The following is a 23,588-nucleotide window of genomic DNA, read 5'->3' on the forward strand; positions in this document are numbered from 1 at the left end:
TTTTTTAATATTTAGAATTAGTTTCCTGAAATGCAAGAAAGTGTAACTGGGTATAAACAATTTGCCTAATTCTCTTAATGGCTTGACTGTTCATCCAGAGTATAATAAAACCTGGCTCGGAAGAAATTTGAAATAAAAGAGCTTAAAATCCTCTTTTATTGAAGTTAAGCATTGTGGTGTTGTGCATATTGAGTTGTTCTTTTTTTTTAATAGGCTTATTATGCCCGTGATGCTCTGGCTAAAAACCTCTACAGCAGGTTGTTTTCGTGGTTGGTAAATCGAATCAATGAAAGCATTAAGGTAACTGGATCTCCATAACCCAATAAATCAGTTGTAATAAATGGTATTCGGAGTATAAACATTAAGCTAAAAGATGTTTTAATTTTATAGTCAGATTATCGGTTACTACTTATAAAGATTGTTCCTGGAAAAGAATTTGCCTTGTATAGGATTGAAATTTGTCGGGGGTTCTGTTTTGTTTGGCAATGGAATAAGAAGTCTCTGCAGTCATTCTGAGGCTCAGTGTCCCAAGTCCTGGCGGTGGCTCATCTGCTAACTTTACACCCTGCCTAAAAGGTCGCTAGACTTCTCTAGCTCCTAAGGTTCTTTAGTAAAACGAGGGTATTGGGCTAGGTGATTCTGAAAGACTCTACCTGTTACAGGATTCAGTGATCCTTTTTTATAATTAAGCATTGCTGATGTCTGCTTTAAATAAGTCATCTATTATTAAAATTTCTGAAAGATTCCATACCAATATCTTACCGCAGACACTTTTTAAAAACCTAAATTACAGCTTTTCTGGTTATAAAACCCAATTAACTTGTAATATATGTTTATGTTCTTTGGTATGCTTTTAGTGTTATTTTTCATGCCTAAATTTAACCCATCCATTTGAAACTTTTGCAGGCCCAGACAAAAGTGAGAAAGAAGGTCATGGGTGTTTTGGACATTTATGGCTTTGAAATTTTTGAGGTAAGCTTTTTCTATTTTTTGTGTTATCTTTATTAGTGTAGAACAGTTAGAAATTAAATATTCTATAGACAGTGTTTAGTGTAATTAACTTCACTTTGAATCTGTGAATTACCTCTGTGCGGATGTACCAAAATGTATATGCGTTTGAATGCATTTTGTGTGCTAAGAGCCAGCGTTCTGGAGACACTGCTGTTTAAACAGAACTTCTTGTATTAGTACTTGACTTTTGAAATCACAGAAATCAAAATTCTTACTAGGAAATTTTCAGCAGGGTATATGGACGTTATGCCTGCAGTCATTAACTTATTTGTGGGTTGTTGGGAAAGTGAGGCAGGATGCTGCTGTGAAAAAAGCCAGGATCGGGACAGCTGAGTACCACTGGCCATGGCCTGGCGGCCCGGGCACTTCGTCTCTTTGGGTGTCAGAGGGTCTGCCTTAGAATGATTCATTGGGTCTCATCCAGCTGTGATCTCACAATATGAATTCTGCCACAAAGGTTGAAACAATATCTGCTGAAGTGTGTTGCGAATTTTTTAAAGATTCCATGCCTACTACACGTTACTTGAACACATTATATTTGAATTTCCTGTTTACCCCCTTGTTAAATTTGACTTTGAGAAGATATTTTAGGACTTTTTGAACACTTATTTTCACTCGTAGGAGTGGTATTTTAGATTGGCTCAGAAAAATACCAAGAAGATTAGCGTCTCCTTTTTGAAGTCTCCCCCACAAATAATGATTTGTGAATTCCTGTAAATAACCAGGCCCTGCCCAGAATGACCACCCAAAGATTTTACATGTTCCAAATTATCAGGTTCACAGAATAACAGAAAAAAACAATTAAACCATTCCCTGCAGCTAAACCAGGTCTTTCTAGCAAATGCCTTTTTCTTATAACATTCATTTTTGTGGTAGTGCATTCTCTCTACTTAACAGCTAGTAGCAAATAATTACTTAGGGCCGACTCTATACAAGCACTGTGGTGAGTGTTCGGTGTATTGTCTGATGTAATTTTCACAGCAGAATTGGCTGCTGTTGATTCCCATTTGAGAGATGAGGCAGTGAGCTTCTAAAGGTCAAGTAACTCCCCCAAAATGATATGGCGACCAAGTGTCAGACCCAGGACCTAAACCCCAGGCTTCCTTATAAAATAATCAAAGGTCACCCATAGGTCTTTTCCGTCACTTTCCTCCCCAGGCTCACAGGCTCCTCAATATCTGGAAATAAAGGGGAAAAATCCAGATGTTGTGATAACTCTCTGGCTCCTGCTGATTCTGTGCCAGTGTCATCACTGCAAGAGCCTGGCCAGCAGGGGCACCTTCCCCGAGTCCATCTGTGTGCTGGTGGCTGAGGGTGGCACACTCGTGCTGTGCACTGGCTGCTGTCACCCGTGCTGCATCCAGAACGCTGTTCTTCAGCACAGCGTCTGCCCCTATTGGCGCCCCTTTAGTAGAGTCTGCAAAGGAACACTTCTGGTCCTTTGGTGAGAGAGAAGAATGGGGGGTTTGTGAGCCTGCAGAATTACTTGAATATACTCAGAAATCACTGTGCTGAACCTCATTTCTTTCTAGAAAGACCTCAGGTTACTGTCACCAAGCGGGCAGTGTGTCAAAGCCATTATTTGCAGTTGGCAGGGAAAAGATTTCTCACCTGGCACACTGCTGATTTAAATTTCGATGGTTCCATGAATAGGGTAAAAGCAGAGATCTCACTTAGAAACTTAGAAGAAAGATATTTTCAATGATGTTTCTAACAAAGAAACTGATTTTATTTTGTTTTCATTTTGCCAGAAATAAAAAGGATCGGACTTGTTTGATCCTTAAGCTAACGGGCAGGTGCTTGATGTCATGTCACAATACATGACATTTTCTTATAGTATAATAGGATTATGATGGGACATTGGCTTGGCTTCATCTTCCATTGTGGCTGAGCTCTAGTCAGCTGTGGGAAAAGAGACCCTCACAGCACTCAGGGAACTGAGTTATACCTCATGAGCAGCTCTGCCCATGGGTACGTGAGGGAGTCATTTCTCAAGTGTTTATTTAGTGCCTGCTGGGAGCCAGATTCCAGTGGTGAGCAAGACAGAAGTGTTCCTTGCCTGGGTGGGGCTTACTCTTTTGGCCCAACATGGTGGGTCTGTTGCTGGCTGAGGACACATCCTATCTGGTCGAGAGTCCAATCAGGAAGCGGGGTGGCTTTTTAAAAGTATGTTTGCTACAGACTTAATGAGAACAGATCTTGAATGTTCTGGGTAGAAACATCCTGTAACTTGGCACTGAGCAAAATGCCCTTTAGCAATCTAAGAATATTTTTCACTTACAATTCAAGTTTCTCTCCAAGCCCTTTTTCCAGAACACAGTTGACTTCAGCAAGTTATATCAGTATTTTTCTCACTGAGGTAACACTGGGGGCTTTAGTTGATAAAAATGCCTGTTTCTAAATGGTCTTCCTCCTTTCTTCAGAGGAGTACTCCAGTTCAGTAGTTCTCAAACCTAGCTGCACGTTGGGAGCACCTGGGAGGTGGGGGAGGCGGCTTTTGAAAATTCAGGTGTCCAGGCTGCACCTCAGACCAGTCAACCGGGTTCTCTGGGTGCGGGGCCCAGCAGCGGTGTCGTATAGCTCCCAGCTGATTCCCATGTGCGGAGTTGAGGCCGACCGCTCGTGTAAACAGAAATCTCCAGAGTGAACTGTAAATTCCAGACCAGTGTGGTGTTCTTGCTGTTTGACCTCTGCACGAAATGCCCTTGTACAATGTCCAGCCTCGCCTACAGTTCATCTTACCTAAACCTGATCTGTGTATGTATACTCTTCCTAAAACCAAACAGGTTACATTTTTATTCCTTTTAAACAGGAATTTCAGTCAAGACCAAATCCAACCAGTCATATGTTTATAGGAAATCTTATCACGACCATAAAATCATTAGAAGTTAATTTCTTTCTCCTAGCAGTAAATGTTTTGATTTTTTTCCAGTTCCTTGAGAAAATTAACATTTGTTTTTCATTATAATTAATTGTTCTTTTTATTTGCCTGTCTAAATCTTCTCAGATTAATCTTCCAAACATCTTGATTTTTAAAATTTTATTACTTATTTTATAAATAAATTTAGTTTGGGGGAAGTCAGAATAAAGATTTAATTGGGCATTTTTTAAGTGCCCTTTGATACAGAATTAGAAAGATTTTTTTTCTTGTAATGTATTCACATACATACTCCAGATGCCATCCTACATTTTCCTGGATTCTCAGCAAAGTTAGAACACATGAACATCAGGAAGCCCATAGGGTTGAACCCTAGAAATCCAGATAATTTAAGGAGTTTTAAAATACCACAAGCTGAAGTACAAGGGCTCAGAGTATGACTTAGGAAGGAGTGCTCAGAATCCATTTCAATGCAAAAATGAAAATGTCTCTGATCTTTGTCTACCAGAGTAGAATAAACTGGTAGAGTACAGAGAAAATTCTGCCTGTGTTCAGTGCAAATAGTCTGCAAGAATGAAAGGTGCTGCAGTTCAGGACACCCTGGGCATCACTTTAAAAACTGGACAGTAAAGGTCCAGAAAAACTGTTTTTCTAATTCTGCCTCATGGCCCTACTGACAGTTCCCACGAACACGTTTTTCAGCTGAGCTGGTGGAACCCTTTCATTCACTTTGGTCCTTCTCTAAACAGAAGAGGGAAACTGATGCATTAAACCACGGGATGATGACACATGATTTGACTGCAAACATTCCAGTGCCAGCAAATGAATAGCTCAGCCTCGCTGGCCTCATGTGATCTGAGGTCAGTTTGGAAAACAGATTAGTGCAATATTGACACCAAACATAAGGTGAAGTGAATTGAAATTCATGGAGGAGAGCAGTCCAGCTATAAACCCTGGTAGAACATAAAAGTCCAGTTTTGCGAAGGAAACAGATGATAATTCAGACACTCCAATTCTTTCTACACAATCAAGTGTGTAGAAGGAACATCCAAACTGAGTGTTCTTTTAACTGAACCCATGTTCTTATAACTGAACCCGTGGCCTTTGATCTATGAAAAATATTTATAGCATCTCTGTAAAATAACAAATGCTATTCTTTAAAATAATGAAATTAAATTCAAAGCAGTGTTGAGCGATCTAAATTGATTCAATTTTTTTCTAAGTACTTGTCTGGTAGGTATTAAAATGGACAGGTAGTTTAATGGGGAAATTAATTAATTTTTAGTGTCCTGTAGATCAAAGTAGGTCAGCAGTGGCTAAATATTTCACTCTTCATACGGTTGAGCTAGTTCCACACAGACAAAGTGCTAGTTGTTTTGAATCAGGCATCCCTTTTTCATTTGCTGTTAGGACCTCACTGAAAGTGGCCCAGGTACAGTAAGGATGTGATAGGCTACATGCAATGGCGGTTCCAAGCGAAACAATCCGAGAGTTGGGCAACAGTGTAACCTGGGAAGTTCATTTCATGATTATAGGGTTAATTTCCTAACCTGTTTTAAAAAGAAAATTAATTCTGGTTATAAACAACACCTTCTGTTCCAATTATTACCCTTGCTTTTACTTCTTAAATCAAAGCCTATTTTAAAATATTTAAGAAGAGCACTCTAATGCTGTTCTTCTTAAAATTGACCATATTTGAGTATGTATCTAGAAGAAAAATGCCATACTATATTTAAAGGGAAGTTTTCTACAGTGTTAGCCAGTCATTCAATTTTGCAAATGCCTAAAAAGGACAGTATATATTAAATCTTTGTGAGGACCAACAGTACATTTTAAAGAAGTAATACAGCCCAGGTCCTCCAAAACAGTAATTACACTCACAGTTTTATCACTTTTATATAAACGTACTTTTATATAATACACAAGAGATTTCATTGTTCGCGAAATATAGAACCCCTGCCCAACTTGATATATCCAAAATTTGACCTCAAATGAGAGTGTTGAACTGTAAGAAATATCAGTGAAACATGTAATTAATAGTACTTTTTGCTTGAGTAAGTCTGGGTCTTTGTGTTGGAACTGCTCTCCCATTTCCTACGCAAGACATTCACTTGCAAGATCCTTCCAGGCCCGCCATCCTAACAACAGATGTGACAGAGCTGTCTCCTTTATGTTACATCTTCCTTTCAGTATTTATCGTTTCTAAGGAGGACAAGATGTAAATTTCTGCCTTCAATAGTACCAGATATCATAGCCTTCTCTATTACTGAGAACATAGAAATGTAGTAACAGGCTGATATTTTTGATCCATCTTTAAGAATTATTCCCAGTGGAAAGTGTATAACTGGACCTTGTGAGTGTAACCTTAGTTATGCACTCTCCTGGGAGTGTGATTTTCTGTTTCTTTAATGTTGAAAGGGTGGACTCAAACTCTAGAATTCTTAAAAGAAGCCCTAGAGTTGAAAATGTTATACTATATATTTCTGAAAATTCCACCTTCACCTGCTCTTGGTAAATGAGTGTAAAACAGAATGGGGCCCCAGCGACCTTGCTGTTACGTACGTTTCCTGGGGCCATCTAGTGGGAGTGGGGTTCGTTCTCAGCTTCTTTCAAGGGGCTTGTATAATGGAAAATTCTGGGTGTAGTTGTTTGAAGGTGTTCCCAGCAGTTTTAGTTTTATCACTCAATCTTTAGGGATAAGTGTGGGTTAGCAGCGGAGAAAAATTCCATGCATGGAGCACGAGTAGCAAACTGGAGAGAGGGGAGTTGAGTCATCCATGGGAGTGAGCTCCTGCCCACTTCCTCCTTCAGAGGCTTTGATTCATGAGACTGACTGACAGGTGGGATGGAATGCCCACCAGGCCCAGCGATTGCAGGCCACCCCCACAGTTCTTAAAAACACAAAAATGTTTCCAAATATCAGGTTGCTTTGAAGCCATCCTATTCATGTGACCCAGTTTCGCAACTTTTTTAAAGGGAATACCTGAGGATGTTTAATGCCTGTGTACATGAAAACTGCATTAGACCTGCACAAGTGTCAACTATATAAACTGTTGCCAGGCTGTTCCTTACTTTTCTGCCAATTATACATTTTTACAAGTTATTTTTAAGGATTTGTGAAGTCTCCTTGACCCCCCTCAAATTTGGAAAATGTCAACAACTTAAACTTAGATCACGAGAAATTTGATTGCCTTCATTTTCAGCAATAATGATTGCCCTGGCGCTTCATGGCATGTTTTGGAGGCTGTGAGGTATGTTTGCAACAGATGTGGAGATATTTCTGTGGGGAAGCACCATAAGCTGGTTTCTGCCTTGGTGATTGTGCTGTTCTCTTTTTGTTTTTATTCTTTAAGCAAGAGGATAAGGTCAGAGAGTCAAGTTTTTGTTCTTTGGCCATCACCAGGACACTCTCCTCACCACCCTGTGTGTGTTTGAGGTGGAGACACACTCACGTGTGGCACAGGGGGCGGGTTGCAGTGGTGGGCAAGGGGGGGTGCTTTGGATCTTGCTGAACCTCTTCACTCTTCGTGACTGGCCGACTGCCTCTGTCCCTGACTCTTTGGGTGGGTGTGTCACACACATTTTATTTTCTCTGGTAATAGAATTAGAAGCTTTAGATTCTGAAGCCTTAGGACTTCAAGCAAGTCCCATGGTGTCATTATTTCAATCAAATCATTTTTATCCTGCAGAGGTCACACCCAGCAGAACCACAATTCAGACACCGTGTGTAGGTATTGTGGACTTGTCTTTTGAATTGATTGGACATGTGTCTTGATTCAAAGTGTTATATCAATCAAAAATGTTGCCTAAATGGTAAAATCTTTCATTAGCACCAGTGAATAATGATCAAGAAGTGTTTACTCTTAGCAGTTTATTACAAATTAAGAACTGACTGCATTTTGTGTAATCTGTCCCTTTTTGCACCAGAATGCAGTAAGTATGAACTGTTTGCAGTGATGGTTTGTTGCATGCTCTTGTGTTACTAGCTTTTCCAGCTGTGTGAATTTTGCAGTAAATGGCCATTGATTAACTGTGTGGATACAAAACATAGAACTCATAGAGGAATTTTTTAAAATTTAGCTTAGCTCTAACTTGCTCTTTAAGTTGTGCTGTAGTTGTGAAGCTTGGCCGCTGGTTTCTGGTCTGCTTGTGCGTATTTCACAGTCCTGTTCCTGCGGTGTACTTTAAGCTGTTCATAGCCGCTGAATGTGTCTAAAACACTTAGCTGTCCTTCCCTTCCTTCTTCTCATTAGTTGCCATTTGAAGATTTAGCATATTTAAAAAAAAATAACTCCATGGGCACAGACTTATTAAATTACTAGAAAGGATTTATTCCATGAATTTGTTTTCTAAAAAAAAAAAATCTGCTCATATAAACCATTAATGTTTTAATTTTATTTATAAGTTTTTTGTTTGTGGAGCTAGCATTAATAAGGATATATTTTACCAAGTCAAGAAAACCAGACTTTCTCATATATGAAATGTCCTTATACTGATTATAATAGTAATCATAATCATAGTCATAATCATAAGGCACCTCTACCAGACTGACTTCAGCTTCTAATCCAAATTGTTAATCTCTGAGGATTAGAGCTCTTGGTTTTTAAAATTTTTATGTGAAACTGAGTACTGAGGAATGCCTTTGTGTCTAATACTATATTTGTTATATTTGTTGAAAGTATTGAACAAAATTCTGTGTGACCTTCAGTAAGAACCTTCAGGATTTAAAAAGAAAACCAACTGTATCCTTGACTACATTTAACACTCAAAGATTAGTCAGAGAGCCCTGGCAGGGTGTTTCAGCTGGTTGGAGCGTTGTCCTGTACACCAAAAGGTTGCAGGTTTGATCCCCAGTCGGGGGTGCATACAGGAGACAACTGATCAATATTTCTTTCCCACGTTAATGTGTATATGTCTCTCTATTCCCTCCCCCTTTTTCTTTCTCTAAAATCAATGAACATATCCTTGGGTGAGGGTTAAAAAAAGTAGGTCAGCAGTAGTATATGTGTGTCATTTATGGTTTAGGGTAAAAATTTCCCTCTGATTAGTTGGTTCATCACTGATGATTAAAAGTCCTTAGCTGACTTGCAGGAAAAATGTGGTCAGATGCCACTTTGTAAGTATTATTTTCAAACTTGTCCAAGGTAGGACCAAAGTTCATTTGGAAAGATCAAGTTTCAAAAAGCTCAATGACAGGTTTGCTTTTATTGTTTATGGAGAGATTTGAAGGGCAGTAGTTCTGTGTATTCACAGGGCGGGGTGAGCTGCTGCTGTAATGTGCAGGCCCCCATAGCTCATTCCCTAGTGCAGGGCTGGACTGAGAGAGCGGTCAGGCTTAGCAATGGTGGGGTCATACCATCCCTGGCTCCCAAACGCCACCATCTCTCTCTCTGCAAAGAGGAGGGACAAAGTTGAAAATAACTAGTTTTATTACCAGATCTGCCTCTTCCTGGACCTTGTGGTTTTTGGTGAAGTGTATTCATTCAGCAGACGTGCATTTTGTGCCCTCATTATGTACAGCAATACAGTAAGCCCTGTGGACTTTTCAGGAATGATTTAGGCATGGATCCTCCATCAGATTTCATAGGAGATGACTCTAATATAAAGGAGAAACTCCTTTATTTATTACTCATGAGAATCATGAGTAATAAGTATGTGAGCCTTCTGAGAAGAGATTGTTTCTAACTAGGGAGACGATTTGATGTGCTGATTCCTGCAAGTCTCTATTCTGTAGGCATGTCTTTCATTCATGGGCTCATCAAATACACCTTGAGTACTTACAGGGTGTGAGGTCCTGGGCATACATTGCTGAGCAAGAGGTGTATAGTCAACCTTTGCCCTTAGAAATGTACAGTCTACTGAGACATGAATGTGAAGCCAATCAGTTCAAGGTGGGGATAAGAGGTCAGGTCAGGAAGAATTTGAGCTCCAAAGATACACCTGAGAATGAAGATTGAGAACGTGGGTGATAAAGATTCTAAGTGTTTTTTTTTTTTTCTTCTGAACTTCAGGGGAAAATGTATTTATTTTTATTTTTTACCCGGTGTAGGGTGCTTCTTTGTCAACTAAAAATCTCCATCCTTCAAAGGCCACATACCTTGTACACACTTTCATTCGTTCACTTCCCTCGTGGACCATTCCTTGAGTGCCTTGACGTGCAAGCCTGTGTCCCAGGAGCTGTGTGCTGGCTCCAGTTAAGTTTGAGGGAGCGTGTGTGCCGTCTCTCCCAGATTGAGATGTCAGATGTCACTGTTATGGGAGAGCTAATCGCGTGGTGCATTTTTTTCCATACAGGACAACAGCTTTGAGCAATTCATTATTAATTATTGTAATGAAAAGCTGCAACAAATCTTCATTGAACTTACTCTTAAAGAAGAGCAGGAGGAGTATATACGGGAGGTAATGTTGATACATAGTTTATAAAATGTTCCTGTTTTGCTCAAAATATAAATTCTGGATTCAGAGGACTGTATAAACATGACTCTAACATCAGATTTGCCTAAGTTTAGCTACATTGTGTCTTTTGAACTTTTGTTTGATATGACATCTAAGCTAACTAGGGTTTTCTTTGCTGCTGCGCTGCTAGTGCACGGAAAAATGTGGCACTCAGTGAATGTCAGCTCAGCAACTGGAGTCATACTGGATTTTAATGCAGTGATTTGAAATGGTACTGTGTTAACTAAGCACAGTCTGAAGTGAGTGGACAACCAACTGTGGAACATCCATACAGGGGCATACTACACAGTAGTAAAACGGAACAAACAGTTGATACACATGAAGGAATCTCGTGCATTATGTTAAGTGAAAGAAGCCAGACTCAAAAGGCTACCTATTGTATGATTCTGTAGATAGTTGTTCCAGAAAGGGCAAAGCTGTAGAGGTCAGGCGATAAAGGCAGAGGCCAGTGGTTGCCAGGGGGGAGGGGGGGCGTGAGACAGTGTGACTGCAGAGGGGTAGAATAAGGAAATTTGGGGGCTGATTGTGTGGTAATTACACGGCACTATGCATTTGCCAAAACTTGAGAACTATATACCAAATCAGTCACCATTGCTGTTCAATACTAAAAAGCATTGATTTTCTAAAAATTTATTTTAAAAATAGGTAAATTTATTGAGTGCTTACTATATGCCAGGTAGTATACTAGTGCTACCTATGGACTGTCTCACTTAATGTAATTTAAAAATAAGAAATCCCTTTACAAAGCCCTCTATCCTTAATTGTAAAACACATACTTGGTTTTCACCCTTTCATTTTTTAAAAATAGTCTTTATCTAAGTTTAAATTATTATTTCAAAAATAAGAGGCAATTATATTTTTGTTTCCTTTTCACTTACTTGCTTTAATATTTTAGTAATGATATTATGTATTTTTCATTTTATAGTGTCCTCTTAAGTCATTAAAACACTGAATCCTCTTTATTTTTTTGGTTTCTCAATATAGATTTTTCTAATGTGATTGTTATCCCCAGTGACTTAGTAAAATAACCCATTTACTTGAAAGCTAAATCATAAATATTTTATTTTTCTTTTAGAATGGTCATAATGCTTTAGAAACTTTTATATTTGTCTGACACCTTTTGGTAACATAAACATCCTAAAAGCCAGATTAATTCTCTTCCTGTCTTCTCATCATAAAGAGAATGTCCAAACTTTGATCTGTAACTTAAAACAGTTTGTACAGCTTGTCTAAAACACTTCTAAGACTATATAGGAAGATCCCTAGCTTGCTGTATGAATTAACTTTTTTTTCCCTTAGAAGAAAAATAAATGTTTACACTTTGGGCAGAATGTAAGCAAATACAGAATGATTACATTGGGCCTCAGATTTGGCTTTGTAGCGAGCATCACAACCAGAGGACGGGGTCTTGTGTCTTTCCTCAGGTTGAAAATATTTTGCCTTAGCACTGTTTTTACATGTGAAATAGTTAACCGTCCTACAACATTTTAGACGGACTCTAAAATTAATTTTTTCCTTGTGATTACAAATTAAGAACAGAAAAACCTAGGCCTTACATTCTTGGGATCAAGTTCTGACTTATTTCCTCATAAACATTGTAAACATACACAGAGTAATATTGACCCAAGGGCCTGTTGAGTAGACGTTTGGCTCAGGGCCAGGGAAGTGCATGGGAAACCGCCACAGATGGGAGAGTGGAATGAGAGGCGGTTTCAGAACAGGCCAAGGGTGTTCATTTCAGTCAGATCATGTCCGTGGGGGACTCTGCACTTAGACAGTTTGGGGGACTGGAAGATGAGATATTCGCAGCACTGATTTTATGAAGGAAGTGTTCAGAAAGGAAGTGAAATATAGTAAGAAGGGCAAAGGTGATTTGATTTGATGCTGGTAGCGTTGTAGCATCAATATATGGAATCCGACTTTGTTCCGCTTTGTTTTTCAGGACATAGAATGGACTCACATTGACTACTTCAATAATGCCATCATTTGTGACCTAATAGAGAATGTGAGTATTAGGTACAGTTTTCTAAAGAATTTCTTAGTAATATAATTCACTACTTGCAAATGATCTCACTGCCTTCCGTGTTAAGCTTTATTTAGTATTTTTACTATTGTAACACTTTTCTTCAGGGAACTACAGTTTTGGAGACATTACTATAGCCCTAAGACATGATACACAGTTCTTGAACACACATGTAGGCAGCTGGACATTTTGGTACCTGCCTGCATCCCCTTTGCCAGGGTGTCAAACTCCTTTTCACCAGGGGCTGCATCAGCCTCGCAGTTGCCTTCAAAGGGCCGAATGTAATTTCAGCTCCTTAACAGTTAAGGAGTAGTTACATTTATACAGTCCTAAAATTATTTCAGCCCTTTGAAGGCAACTGCGAGGCTGATGTGGCCCCCATGAAAACGAGTCTGACCGCCTGCTGTGCTCGTCCTGTTGCCGTATCACAGAGCCCATTCATGATGTTCATGTACCGTGATGCGCCCTGACACGCCAGCCTTGCTTGTGTGTCCGCAGCCCAGGTCCAGTCCATGGCTCCTGGGGACATGTGAACACTGGTCAGGGGAGTCTTGGAGCGACCGTAAAGGTTTTTGCCAAAACAGGGTATCTATTTCCTTTCGAAAACTCTAGCAACTTCTTAACCTGTTGTTCAATGGTTATTATCAAAAATATAATTTTCAATGAGGATGTGGAGAAAAGGGAACCCCTGTGCACTGTTGCTAGGAATGCAAATTGGTGCAGCTGCTATGGGAAACACTATGGAGTTTCCTCAAAAAATCCAAAGTAAAACAATCATACGATCCAGCAGTGCTGCTTCTGGGTTTATATCCAAAGGAAATGGAATCAGGACTTGAAGAGATATCTGCACTCCACGTTCACTGCAGCATTATTTAGATTGGCCAAGATATGGAAACAGTCTAAGACTCTCCATCTACAGATGAGAAGTTAAAGAAGATGTGATATAAATGTATGGATATTATCCAGCCGTGAGAAAAGGAGGAAATCCTGCCATTTACAACGACGTGGCCAGACCTTGAGGACACTGTGCTCAGCGAGATAAGCCAGGGAGAGAAGACAGAAATACTGGACAATATCATTAACACTTGGAATCTAAAAAGCCAAACGCAGAGAAACAGAGTACAGTGGTGGCTGCCAGGGCCTAGGGAGGAAACAGGGAATGTGGGCAGAAACTTCCAGTTATAAAAGGCTTAAGTTCTGGGATGTAATGTACAGCATATTGACTATAGTTAACAATATTGTATTGTCAAATCAACAAATTGTACACCTTAAACTTAATGTTATGTGCCAATTATATGTCAAGCTGGAAAAAATTTTATTAAAACTTTTTTTTTAAAGACATGCTCTTGAAGGATAAAGAGACAAGCTCGGGAGCTGAGTTAATAGGCAGGACGCCGAGAGTGGCCCAGGTGCAGACCCAGCACGGCTCAGAGAACGTGTGCAGGGGACGCTGTGTGTGCGGCTTCGCAGGGGGCCACGGGCCGTGGGGTTTCTCGGCTGACCCAGATACATGTGTATGAATGGGAAAGGACTTAAAGTGTGAAAAGTTACTGGATAATTGTTAGTAAGCTTTTTGAATCCAAGATTTTTGTATTTACGTTATAGTCTGTGGTTTATTGTAAGTAAATTTTGCAGAAAACAGGTATGTTTGTGGAAACCTGGAAATTCTTGTTTTAGGCTTAGGATTACTAACAAGCCCGGCCTTGGTAACAAAGTAATTTGACACAATCTGTGGCATTTATTGTCCTGCAGTCTTCTCTGTGAGTAGTAGGTGAGCGCTGTGTTTCGAGAGCCCTTTGTCGCAGGCTCTAAGTGTCCAGCAGTCACTTCTACACATCTTTAACAAGTCTTTTTAGAAATTATATAAGTCACCAGTATTTCTTCTCTCAGTAATTCATGAAAGATATATCTTTGATCAAATTGAACATTAAAAACGACATTCCAAAACATCACTAGTTTTCAATTGAAAAATAAATTTTGTTTTGAAAATCTGAGCAGTGTTGGAATGTGAATACTAATATCCTTCTAAGCAATTCAAAACTCTAGTCTAAAATCCAGAAAACCTGTAGACTTTTCTGAACATTTTTTTATGGTAACATTATGACCAAGGTAATTTGCTGTGGGACGTTTAACTTTTAGAAGTCATGACCAGCACGTTTTCCCCTCACAAATATAACATCACGTAATTATTTCTCTGTAAGAAGGGAAGAGAAGAACAGTGGTAGGACACTTAATTTAACTAGATTTTCTCAGCCAAAATTCCCCTTGCACAAGTGACGGAAGAAACTCCTATGAGTTCACGTAGGAACCTGGGTACGAATCGGAACTGTTTCCTTCCTGTATCACCTAACAATAATGTTTATGCTGATGCTGTTCTGAACACACTTGATTCCTGAAAGTCCACACCTCCCTGGGGTTTTGTACGGGTTGAGTAAATGCTGGTCAGAGGATGTTATGGCCTTGTGAGGAGAAGGGGAGAGCAGCGGGGACTTCCCCTGTCGGAAGAGGGTGGGATCAGCGGGCAGTGGAGTGGATTGTCCTCCTGGAGTGTACACATATGGACATAGGGAAGGAACAGCAGACTATGTAGCAAAGTAGGAGATTCCTGATTTTTGATTCAGTTTCATGGGGCTGACTACTCTTGGGATAAATATGATCACAGGTTCTGATGCACAACAAATGCTCACTCATGTTTAACATCCATTTTGAAGTTTTATATGGAGGCAGAATTTTATTCTAAACAGGTATTCTTGAAACACAGCTTGATTGCATTGATTGTTAAAAGTAGCATCGGAACTCACATTTTTTTCCTAGAAAGTAAACTTTGTTTTGAACACATGGGCCATTTGGAAACATCTGACACCAATTCCCTTCTTGAACTATGAATCAAATAATGGCCTTAGAAGAGGATGCTCTCTGATTTATGACCACATGTTGTAGAGACTATATTGTCACATTAGTTTCTGACTTTCCTCTTTGTTTTTGAGTCTTTGAGGTCTAATCTGCCTTTTTCTAACAATATGAATTTCAGTCATTAGCTAGTGACAGTGGCTAAGGTGACTCCTAAGTCCTGTTTTGTGGGGGGAGCAGTGTGGGGACGGGGTGAGGCTGATACACTGTCATACACATGCACCCACACACGCACCTGGGACACTTGGGAAGAGGGCAGACTTCTGTGACATTTGTTATTTGTTTTGTTTCTCTGCTTTTTGTTATAAGTGAATGGAATTTTCTTGTGGCTAAGTTGATTGTGTTTGATGGTATAATCAGGAATAATTGTTAACACAATACAGTGAGGAAGGAAGGAAACCTTTTTTATTTCCTTTCTCCCAGAACACAAATGGAATCCTGGCCATGCTGGACGAGGAGTGCTTGAGGCCTGGCACGGTCACCGACGAGACCTTCTTAGAGAAGCTGAACCAAGTCTGCGCCACCCACCAGCACTTCGAGAGCAGGATGAGCAAGTGCTCTCGCTTTCTCAATGACACGTCCCTGCCTCACAGCTGCTTCAGAATTCAGCATTATGCTGGCAAGGTATGGGGTTGCTGTGAACGCCCACCCAGTCGGGCCTGCACTTATTCCCTTGAGACTGTGCCTCAGAGTTGACATTCTGTCCGTTCCTAACTTGTGAGGCTAAAATGAGCGGCTAACATGGTAGAAATCAAGGGAGTATATAACACTGTAGTAGCTAACAGTGGTGTCAGATGGATGCTAGACTTAGTGGGGGATCACTTCCTAAGTTATATAGATGTCTAACCACTATGCTGTACACCTGAAACTAATATAATATTGAATGTCAACTGTAAATGAAAAATTAAAAAAATTTTTAAGTAGTAAAATCAGTAAATGCTCAATAGAAATAGAATCTGTACCACGTTGAGCAATATCTTATTAAAGCTCATAGCTGAAAGGAAAGCCAGTGAACTTAATCAGTTGGAATGTATTTTAAAAATTGATTTTATTATTTTCAAGCTCTAAACTATCCTATAAAAAAAAAGATCTATCAATACTAATAAAGGGGATTTGCCAGTAAAAATTAGGAGTCTCTGCAGACTTATAATAAGGTTTTAAAAGCACAAACCATTTAGCAAAAAAAAAAAAAAAAAAAAATTTAGATTTTGAAACAACACTGGGATAAATACTTTAAAAAAAAAACACATTCATTTGCTTAATGTTTGGGGGAATTGATTTTATGTTTTATATATAAATACAATATTAGAAGCAGTTTTGACAATACATTAATTTTTAGAATCCTAAAAGATTATTGATTGCAGTTAATGCCTCCTTCATTATAAATAAGATTACAAACTTCAAAGGTTACAAAATTCTTATGTATTTATATTTAGTAAAAATAAAGTATATAGTCTCTGACTTATCTGTAATTTCAAAATGTCGAAACTTGTTACTTTATTTTCTTCATTAGCCTGTGTTGTTAAAACATATTTTCTGGTCAATTTTGCTGCTGGCTTGGGGTGTCTGTGAAAATTTAGTGCCATCTCTACTTTGTTTCTTACCATCTACTTTTAAACACACTAGAATTGGCACATGTGAACTGGAAAATGAAAGTAAAACCTCAAAAATTTGCTCAAACACCAGAAAAAGAAAAAAGAAAGAACATCCTTTGAAAAAGTTACGATAACATTTTTGGAGTTTATTCTTGCAGATCCTGAATGTCGATAGAATTTATTTTGAACTCTTCTGTGATTTAGACAGATGGAATTTAAACTTGGAGGCTAATTCGGTGTTAGAGTATGACTAGCGTATTGGGGATTTGGTGGAGAAGGAAGAGACTGCCATATAGATGGCCTTGCAATATTTTTCGCAGTTGTTTGATGTTCTGTCACTCAGTGTGTCGGTTGGTGAGTCTCAGTCGTTGCTCACAGGTGCTGTACCAGGTGGAAGGATTCGTGGACAAAAACAATGACCTCCTCTACCGAGACCTATCCCAAGCCATGTGGAAGGCCGGCCATACCCTCATCAAGTCTTTGTTCCCTGAAGGGAACCCTGCCAAGATCAACCTGAAGAGGCCCCCGACAGCAGGCTCACAGTTCAAGGCCTCCGTGGCCACGCTGATGAAAAACCTGCAGACTAAGAATCCCAACTACATTAGGTATTTCCGGCACAAAAATTTCCTGGCAGTTCAAATGTGAAGGCACTCTCAAGGAAGATCGTTTCCCTGTTTGCTTTTAAGTCTGAATGTAGCCCAGACAGAGGGTAACTACAGTACTTATGGATCAACTAATGTGGTGCCCCTTCCCAAAGAAGGAATTTTAAAAGTGGGGGGAGGGTGGTGGGGGTAGAAATAGATACTTAATGAAATTGGGTTGTTGGCATGGGGTTCTCAACTTCCTGTATTTTTTAAATAAGTTATTGAAATATATTAAATAAATATTTTTTATTTTTAATAAGTTAGAAACAAAATACAAAAACTTTTTGGGTAGGGTTTTGCATAAAACTTTTGTTGGACTCATTTCAATTTTTTTTTTTTAATATTAACTTACAGCATTAAAGCAAGTGGGGCTTTAGTGTAACCCTGGTGTTAGGAAGTGCGTGCCATGTTCTTTCCTGTGACAGTTACAGGCCCAGAGGAAGTACTGATTTTTAAAACAACCTGAATTTTTCTCAAAGCGATAGAAATAACTCTTAAAAAGCATCTAGTCTCTTTTTTCTGCTTCTGGGGCATCTTAGAGCTCAAGTTCAGTAAAGACCGACTAAGAGCAGAGTTAGCTGTATGTGTATTTGGTGAGCTAGATAATAGAAGGTGTGTGTCTGCTGGGTCAGATTTCACACAGCATGCGGCCACCCATACATACCTTCTATAGTTGTCCTTGAAAAGTCAGCTATGAGGAAACTACCATGGAGAACATTTTTGTGTTTGGCTTGTTTACCTAATATATTAGTAACAAATGTAAATAGGCAAAATCCCTTGGTTTGATTGCAATCAGGTTACAACATATTAGTTAGGTAAAAATTATAGTTCCAAAAAAAGATAACCAGGAAACTTATGATCAGTTTCTTTCCTGATTTTCTCAATCAAGTAGATGTCACTTTTAAAATTTTTTTAAAAGATGCTATTTTATTTAAGTGTGATTTACATGAAGTGATCTGCACAGATCCTAGGTTAATGGCTGAGTTATTATTTCACCATTGTATACAGTTTGGTAACCACCACCTAGTTCCAGACAATATTTTGTTACCCCAGAAAGTTTCTTCATTCCCCTTTCCTTTTCGTGGTTTTAATATGTCTCTAAAATATCTTAATAAACTCCAGGGTTGTGAATATACGATATTTTTTTAGCATCATTATAGTTTCAGATTTTATACTGAGGTCTGTATTTTTGCATATTGATATCCTGTTGCTTTGGTGCTTTGTATTGAAAAGTAAAAAAATCTCTTATTTTTTTCATTCAGTTGTTGTAAGGACTTCATTGAAAATCAACTGAATGTATGTGCAGGAGTTGAGATCCAAACTCACCCGTCTGTTCTGTTGATCTGCTTGTCTATCCTTGAGACCAAGAGTAGGAATTATTTTTATAAATGTAAAAGGAAAAGCATAAAAAACACCAGGCAAGATTTAACTGTCCACATGTTATATATTTGTGTGGAGTTTATTTGATATAACCATAAATGTCCATCAATGTATCAATTAGAATACAGAGATTGCTGCAACAAGATCAGAGACTGACATTTATTTCTTACATAACTTCTACGTAGAAGGACTCATAGATCAGCTGCTTCTCTCTGTGACTGTGCATTTCCCAGGGTGTTTCCTTGCCCATGTGGTCCAAGGTGGCTCTTCACCATGTCCACATTCCCTGCCAGCATTTAGCAGAGGAACAAGGGGAGAACAACTCCTTCCCATTAAGGGCAACCCAGAAGTGGCACACAGTACTCCCACTCTGATCCTAGTGTCCAGAATTTGGTCACATGGCCACACCTACTTAAAAAGGAAGCTGGGAAATGTAGTCTTTCCTTGGACAGCAAAGTACCTCGTTAAAAAGGAAGGAAATATAGGGGTCTAGAGACAATCATGTTTTTAATCTTTTCACTGAGGTATACACATGCATAAAATACAGGAAAGCACGTGAATTTAATTGTACAACTTGTTGAGTTTTCACATACCTATATACCTGTCTAACCCACCCAGACCTAGGAATAAAACATTTCCGTTATCCCAGAAGGTTCCCCTCTGCCCCTTCCCGTCAGTCTCCAATCTTATCCCGCCCCAAAGGTAACAGCAGCACTGGTTTCCAGTCATGGAGTGATCTGGTTTGAACTTCATAGAAATGGAATCATAAAATGTGCACTCTTCTGTGTCAGATTTCTTTCACCTCAACCAAAGGTCAGCGGTGCCCATCCATGTTACTGTATTAGGGTTTATTTTTTATTGCCACATCTGTAGTATCTTAATTTTTAGGTTTTGGTAAAATGACTTGAAATAATTTCAGAAGAAATGACTAGGTTACCCAAGAAACAAATTATCTCACCACAAAATAATTACATGCGATACTTTGTAAAACACGGACAGATGGTTATTGGTAAGAGACAGAGTTTAAAACCTGGAATCTCTGTTACTGTTTAGGTGTATCAAACCAAATGATAAAAAAGCAGCACACATCTTCAACGAGGCCCTCGTCTGTCATCAGATCAGGTACCTGGGCCTCCTGGAGAATGTCCGAGTGAGGAGGGCCGGCTACGCCTTCAGGCAGGCCTATGGGCCTTGCCTGGAAAGGTACAAAATGCTTTGTAAACAAACATGGCCTCATTGGAAAGGACCGGCAAGGTAAGGAATTCATGGATCGTATTTAATCATAAAGTTTTAAAGCATGCACATAACATGTTTTTGTCACATGCTCTTAGGCAAAACAGTTCCGTGAAAAGTGCTCCCTCTTCCATCAGGACACTATTTTGTGCTAATTCTTAATTAATTATAGACGTCTCAGTTTTCTTCAAGGTCAAAATGGGGCTCATTAAATCCACATTTGAAACTTTTATGTCAATAGTTTCTAAAATGTGCTATGGTAAGATAGCAGGGATTTATAATTGATGAGTATGCTTGTGTAGCATCACAAAAGGGTACAGTTAGAGAGGCGTGTTGGATCACTGCTCTCAGCTCTTTGCCTTTCTCTCAGCTTCCCACTCCCCCCTCTCGGGGGAATTAACCCCAGAGAGAGTCAGTGGGTGGTGGTGAGGGTCCCATTTTTTGCCCAGGTCCACTCCAACTGAGAAGTCGATACAGGAGCAGGTATGGTTCAGAGTGTCAGTGTTATTGCTGGCGAAGCTGGACTGGAGAATGTGGTAGAAGCTGGGGCCACATGGCCTTCAGCTCACCTGTCCTGAATTGCACTCCCCCACCCAGTCCCAGAGAGAGTGCCGCACCTTTGCAGGCCCATTCCACGGGGCAGCCGCTGCCAAAGCTCTCCACATGCAGAGAGAACCTGTGTGCTGGTGGGTGGGCTGCTGCCAAAGAGAGATCAGGCATCGCCTATGTAGTGACCTTTCTTCTGCTTTTACCAGTCAGAGAATTTGTCCTTTTTCTTTGTGCTATAGAAATTCTCCCAACTACTCCAGGGAGGCCAGTGAGCTGGTTTTACAGGCCCAGGCAGGAACTTGGGGATTGTCATTTCTCTATCCTGCTGTTGCCTTTACGTTCTCACTGGACCTGGGCTTTCCCAGGAACATCAGCAGTGTTAGCCACCCACCCTGTATTACAAGAAGATAAGCTCCAGACATAGGGTGTGGTCTCTGCTGTATAATTTACTACCCAAGTAATGTGGGATCTTGGTACTGTTTCACTTCTCACCACTAATTTCTAGGATATTTTGGTCAATGTGTATCCTAATACCCAATGTGTATCCTGCGTGACACTTGGTCCAAAGGTTGGTGGGGTGAAGCTGAGTTTCAAAGACCGATGTTGAAACCAGGGTCCAGGACAGAGGGGTCAGAGCCAAGTCCAGGCCATCGGGGTCGCACTTAGCACTCTCTCTCGGGCTTTGTTCACACACTGATAGGCAGAAGCAGTGTTTAAAATGTCTGTAAGAATTAACTGAGTAAGGTCAGAAGAGATCTGAGTTTCTCACACACCCTCCTGGCCCGTTTTGGTCCATTGTTACGGGTACATTTGATACAAGTATTGCCTCTGCTAATGAAACCAAGAAATTGGCTCGCATACCACATTTTGTTAGGAGATAGAGTTCTGAACCCAAATTTACTTTCTTTAGCATTTACTGGATTCGATCTGATTTGTGGAGCTCAGTCTTAATTATTTGATAGAAGAATGCTTACTGAAAGAGCAATTATACTTGGAAATGAAACTCACTTTTTGTACTACTAAGAATCTAATGTCATGATTTAAGATAAGATAAACTAATTTTTCGTAACTCAGAAAACTCATTGTTCTTATTGGTTTTTATAGGGCTGGTGTGGAGGTTCTGTTTAATGAATTAGAGATTCCTGTGGAAGAGTATTCCTTTGGTAGATCAAAGATATTCATCCGAAACCCAAGAACAGTATGTAATCAAAACCTTTACACTCTCCACTTATGTTATAATCACATAGGCAGATTATTAAAGAAGGTTTAACCTTAGAATCTTACCCAAGATGCTTCCAGGAATGCCACAATCTTGCATTCATCTGCAAATGTCCAAGAGAATGGGCAAGTAAGGGGTCATGGAAGAATGTATATTTTTGATAAAATGTCAAAGTCTTTGATCTAATAGGTTATACAAGAAAGAAATCATAAAGAAACTATTTATATGACAACAAAAATCTCTCTTAATTCATAGGAATTGGAGGTACATTCAGACTGTATTTGTAACATTGGAATGATACAACAATTTAAGGGCAGACAACCCTATCGTTTAGAAGTACCTGAAGAAACTCAAATTCAAATGTTTTAAAGTTAAGAAGAACACTTAAAATTCTATTTAGTAGAACTCCAAGGGGGTCTTTTTATGAATGAATAGACTAGAATGAAATATAATTGGTATAGCAGTTGATTGGTAATTTGGAAATTTAGAGAAAATTTAGAAAGTGTTTAAATTGTTTCAGAGAAACTTTGCCAGCTTCTCTTTTTTCATTAATAATAGCATCCTCATTGGTAGCGTGAAGATAAAACCTAGGCTAAGTTCATCCCTTCTCTGATTTGTCAAAATGCTGAATCACCAGACTCTAAATTGTGAGTTTTGCATGAATTCATCCAAATAGTTCCATACGGGCTACTCTCCGTGTTATAGATCATTAAGACAGGTGTTCATATTTTTTCTCAATGTGGTTGACTCCAGAATCACGACATCTTACCTCCTGAGAATATCTTTCTTGGCGTTGTGACTATTTGGTGGATTTTTGGTAAACCCATCTTTTTTTCTTTTTTCTTTTTTCAGTTATTTAAATTAGAAGACCTGAGGAAGCAAAGGCTCGAGGACCTGGCCACTCTCATTCAGAAGATCTACCGGGGGTGGAAGTGCCGCACACACTTCCTGCTGATGAGAAAAAGCCAAATCGTGATTGCAGCCTGGTACAGGAGATACGCCGTAAGTCCCCTGGCCCTTCTAAGCCGTGATAACAGTGCTTGCGAGTGTTTGTTATGCACTTACCGTGTATGTCATTTTTACATACTTAATTCTTCCAACAACCTGATGAAATGAGTGCTTTTATGGATCCTTTTTAAAGATGAGAAGACTAAGGCATGAGCCCACAGTTACACAGCTACTAAGTGGCAGAGGTGGGGTTTGAATGCACTTCGTCTTCAGAGCTCAAGTTCAGTATGTCACACTGCCTTCCACCGATGTAGGTGCAATGAGAAGTCAGCATCTTGAATTTGGTCATCAGACGAAAAGAGGCCAGGTCCCCTAACCCTTTGACAGTGTGGTAGGGTCAGTTTTTCAGAACAATGGCTTGTTCTCCATTTACTGTAGCCGCACTGAAAATGGCTTTAATTCCAGAAAGCTAAGGCCACATTTCAGTAGAATTTGGGGTTTGTCTAAAGGGTTAGATTTCCTTTAGTTTTTAGGTATTTGGCCCTATCAATTGTGGGAAAAGATTGAATAATAAAGTAAGTCTACTTAATTGATTTGGAATTCCTTTTGGAATTTTCCTTTCTCATTTGATTATATTAGTAGATGCTTTGTTGGAGTTTATACCTCACAGGTATGAGGGCATACTGAAGGGTTGTCTCTAGGCTAGCTTGAACTTGGGTTGTGCTCACACAAAAGGAATTTT

General features: G+C 39.4%; 1 protein-coding gene across 5 annotated transcripts in view; it reads left to right on the forward strand.

Annotated features, from left to right (window-relative positions):
• MYO1B (myosin IB) overlaps positions 1-23,588 on the forward strand; it is a 165,872-nt gene that overhangs the window by 118,098 nt on the left and 24,186 nt on the right. For all 5 annotated transcript variants that reach the window (XM_024563936.4, XM_053918882.1, XM_045198272.2 and 2 more), the window contains exons 12-20: positions 214-300; positions 907-972; positions 10,184-10,288; positions 12,288-12,350; positions 15,702-15,902; positions 17,252-17,478; positions 19,951-20,151; positions 21,784-21,877; positions 22,751-22,900. In XM_024563936.4, the coding sequence (XP_024419704.2) occupies positions 214-300; positions 907-972; positions 10,184-10,288; positions 12,288-12,350; positions 15,702-15,902; positions 17,252-17,478; positions 19,951-20,151; positions 21,784-21,877; positions 22,751-22,900 (1,194 nt within the window). The remainder of the gene's footprint in view (positions 1-213; positions 301-906; positions 973-10,183; positions 10,289-12,287; positions 12,351-15,701; positions 15,903-17,251; positions 17,479-19,950; positions 20,152-21,783; positions 21,878-22,750; positions 22,901-23,588) is intronic.

The sequence above is a fragment of the Desmodus rotundus genome, chromosome 2 (genome assembly GCF_022682495.2).
Source record: "Desmodus rotundus isolate HL8 chromosome 2, HLdesRot8A.1, whole genome shotgun sequence".
Taxonomy (NCBI): domain Eukaryota; kingdom Metazoa; phylum Chordata; class Mammalia; order Chiroptera; family Phyllostomidae; genus Desmodus; species Desmodus rotundus.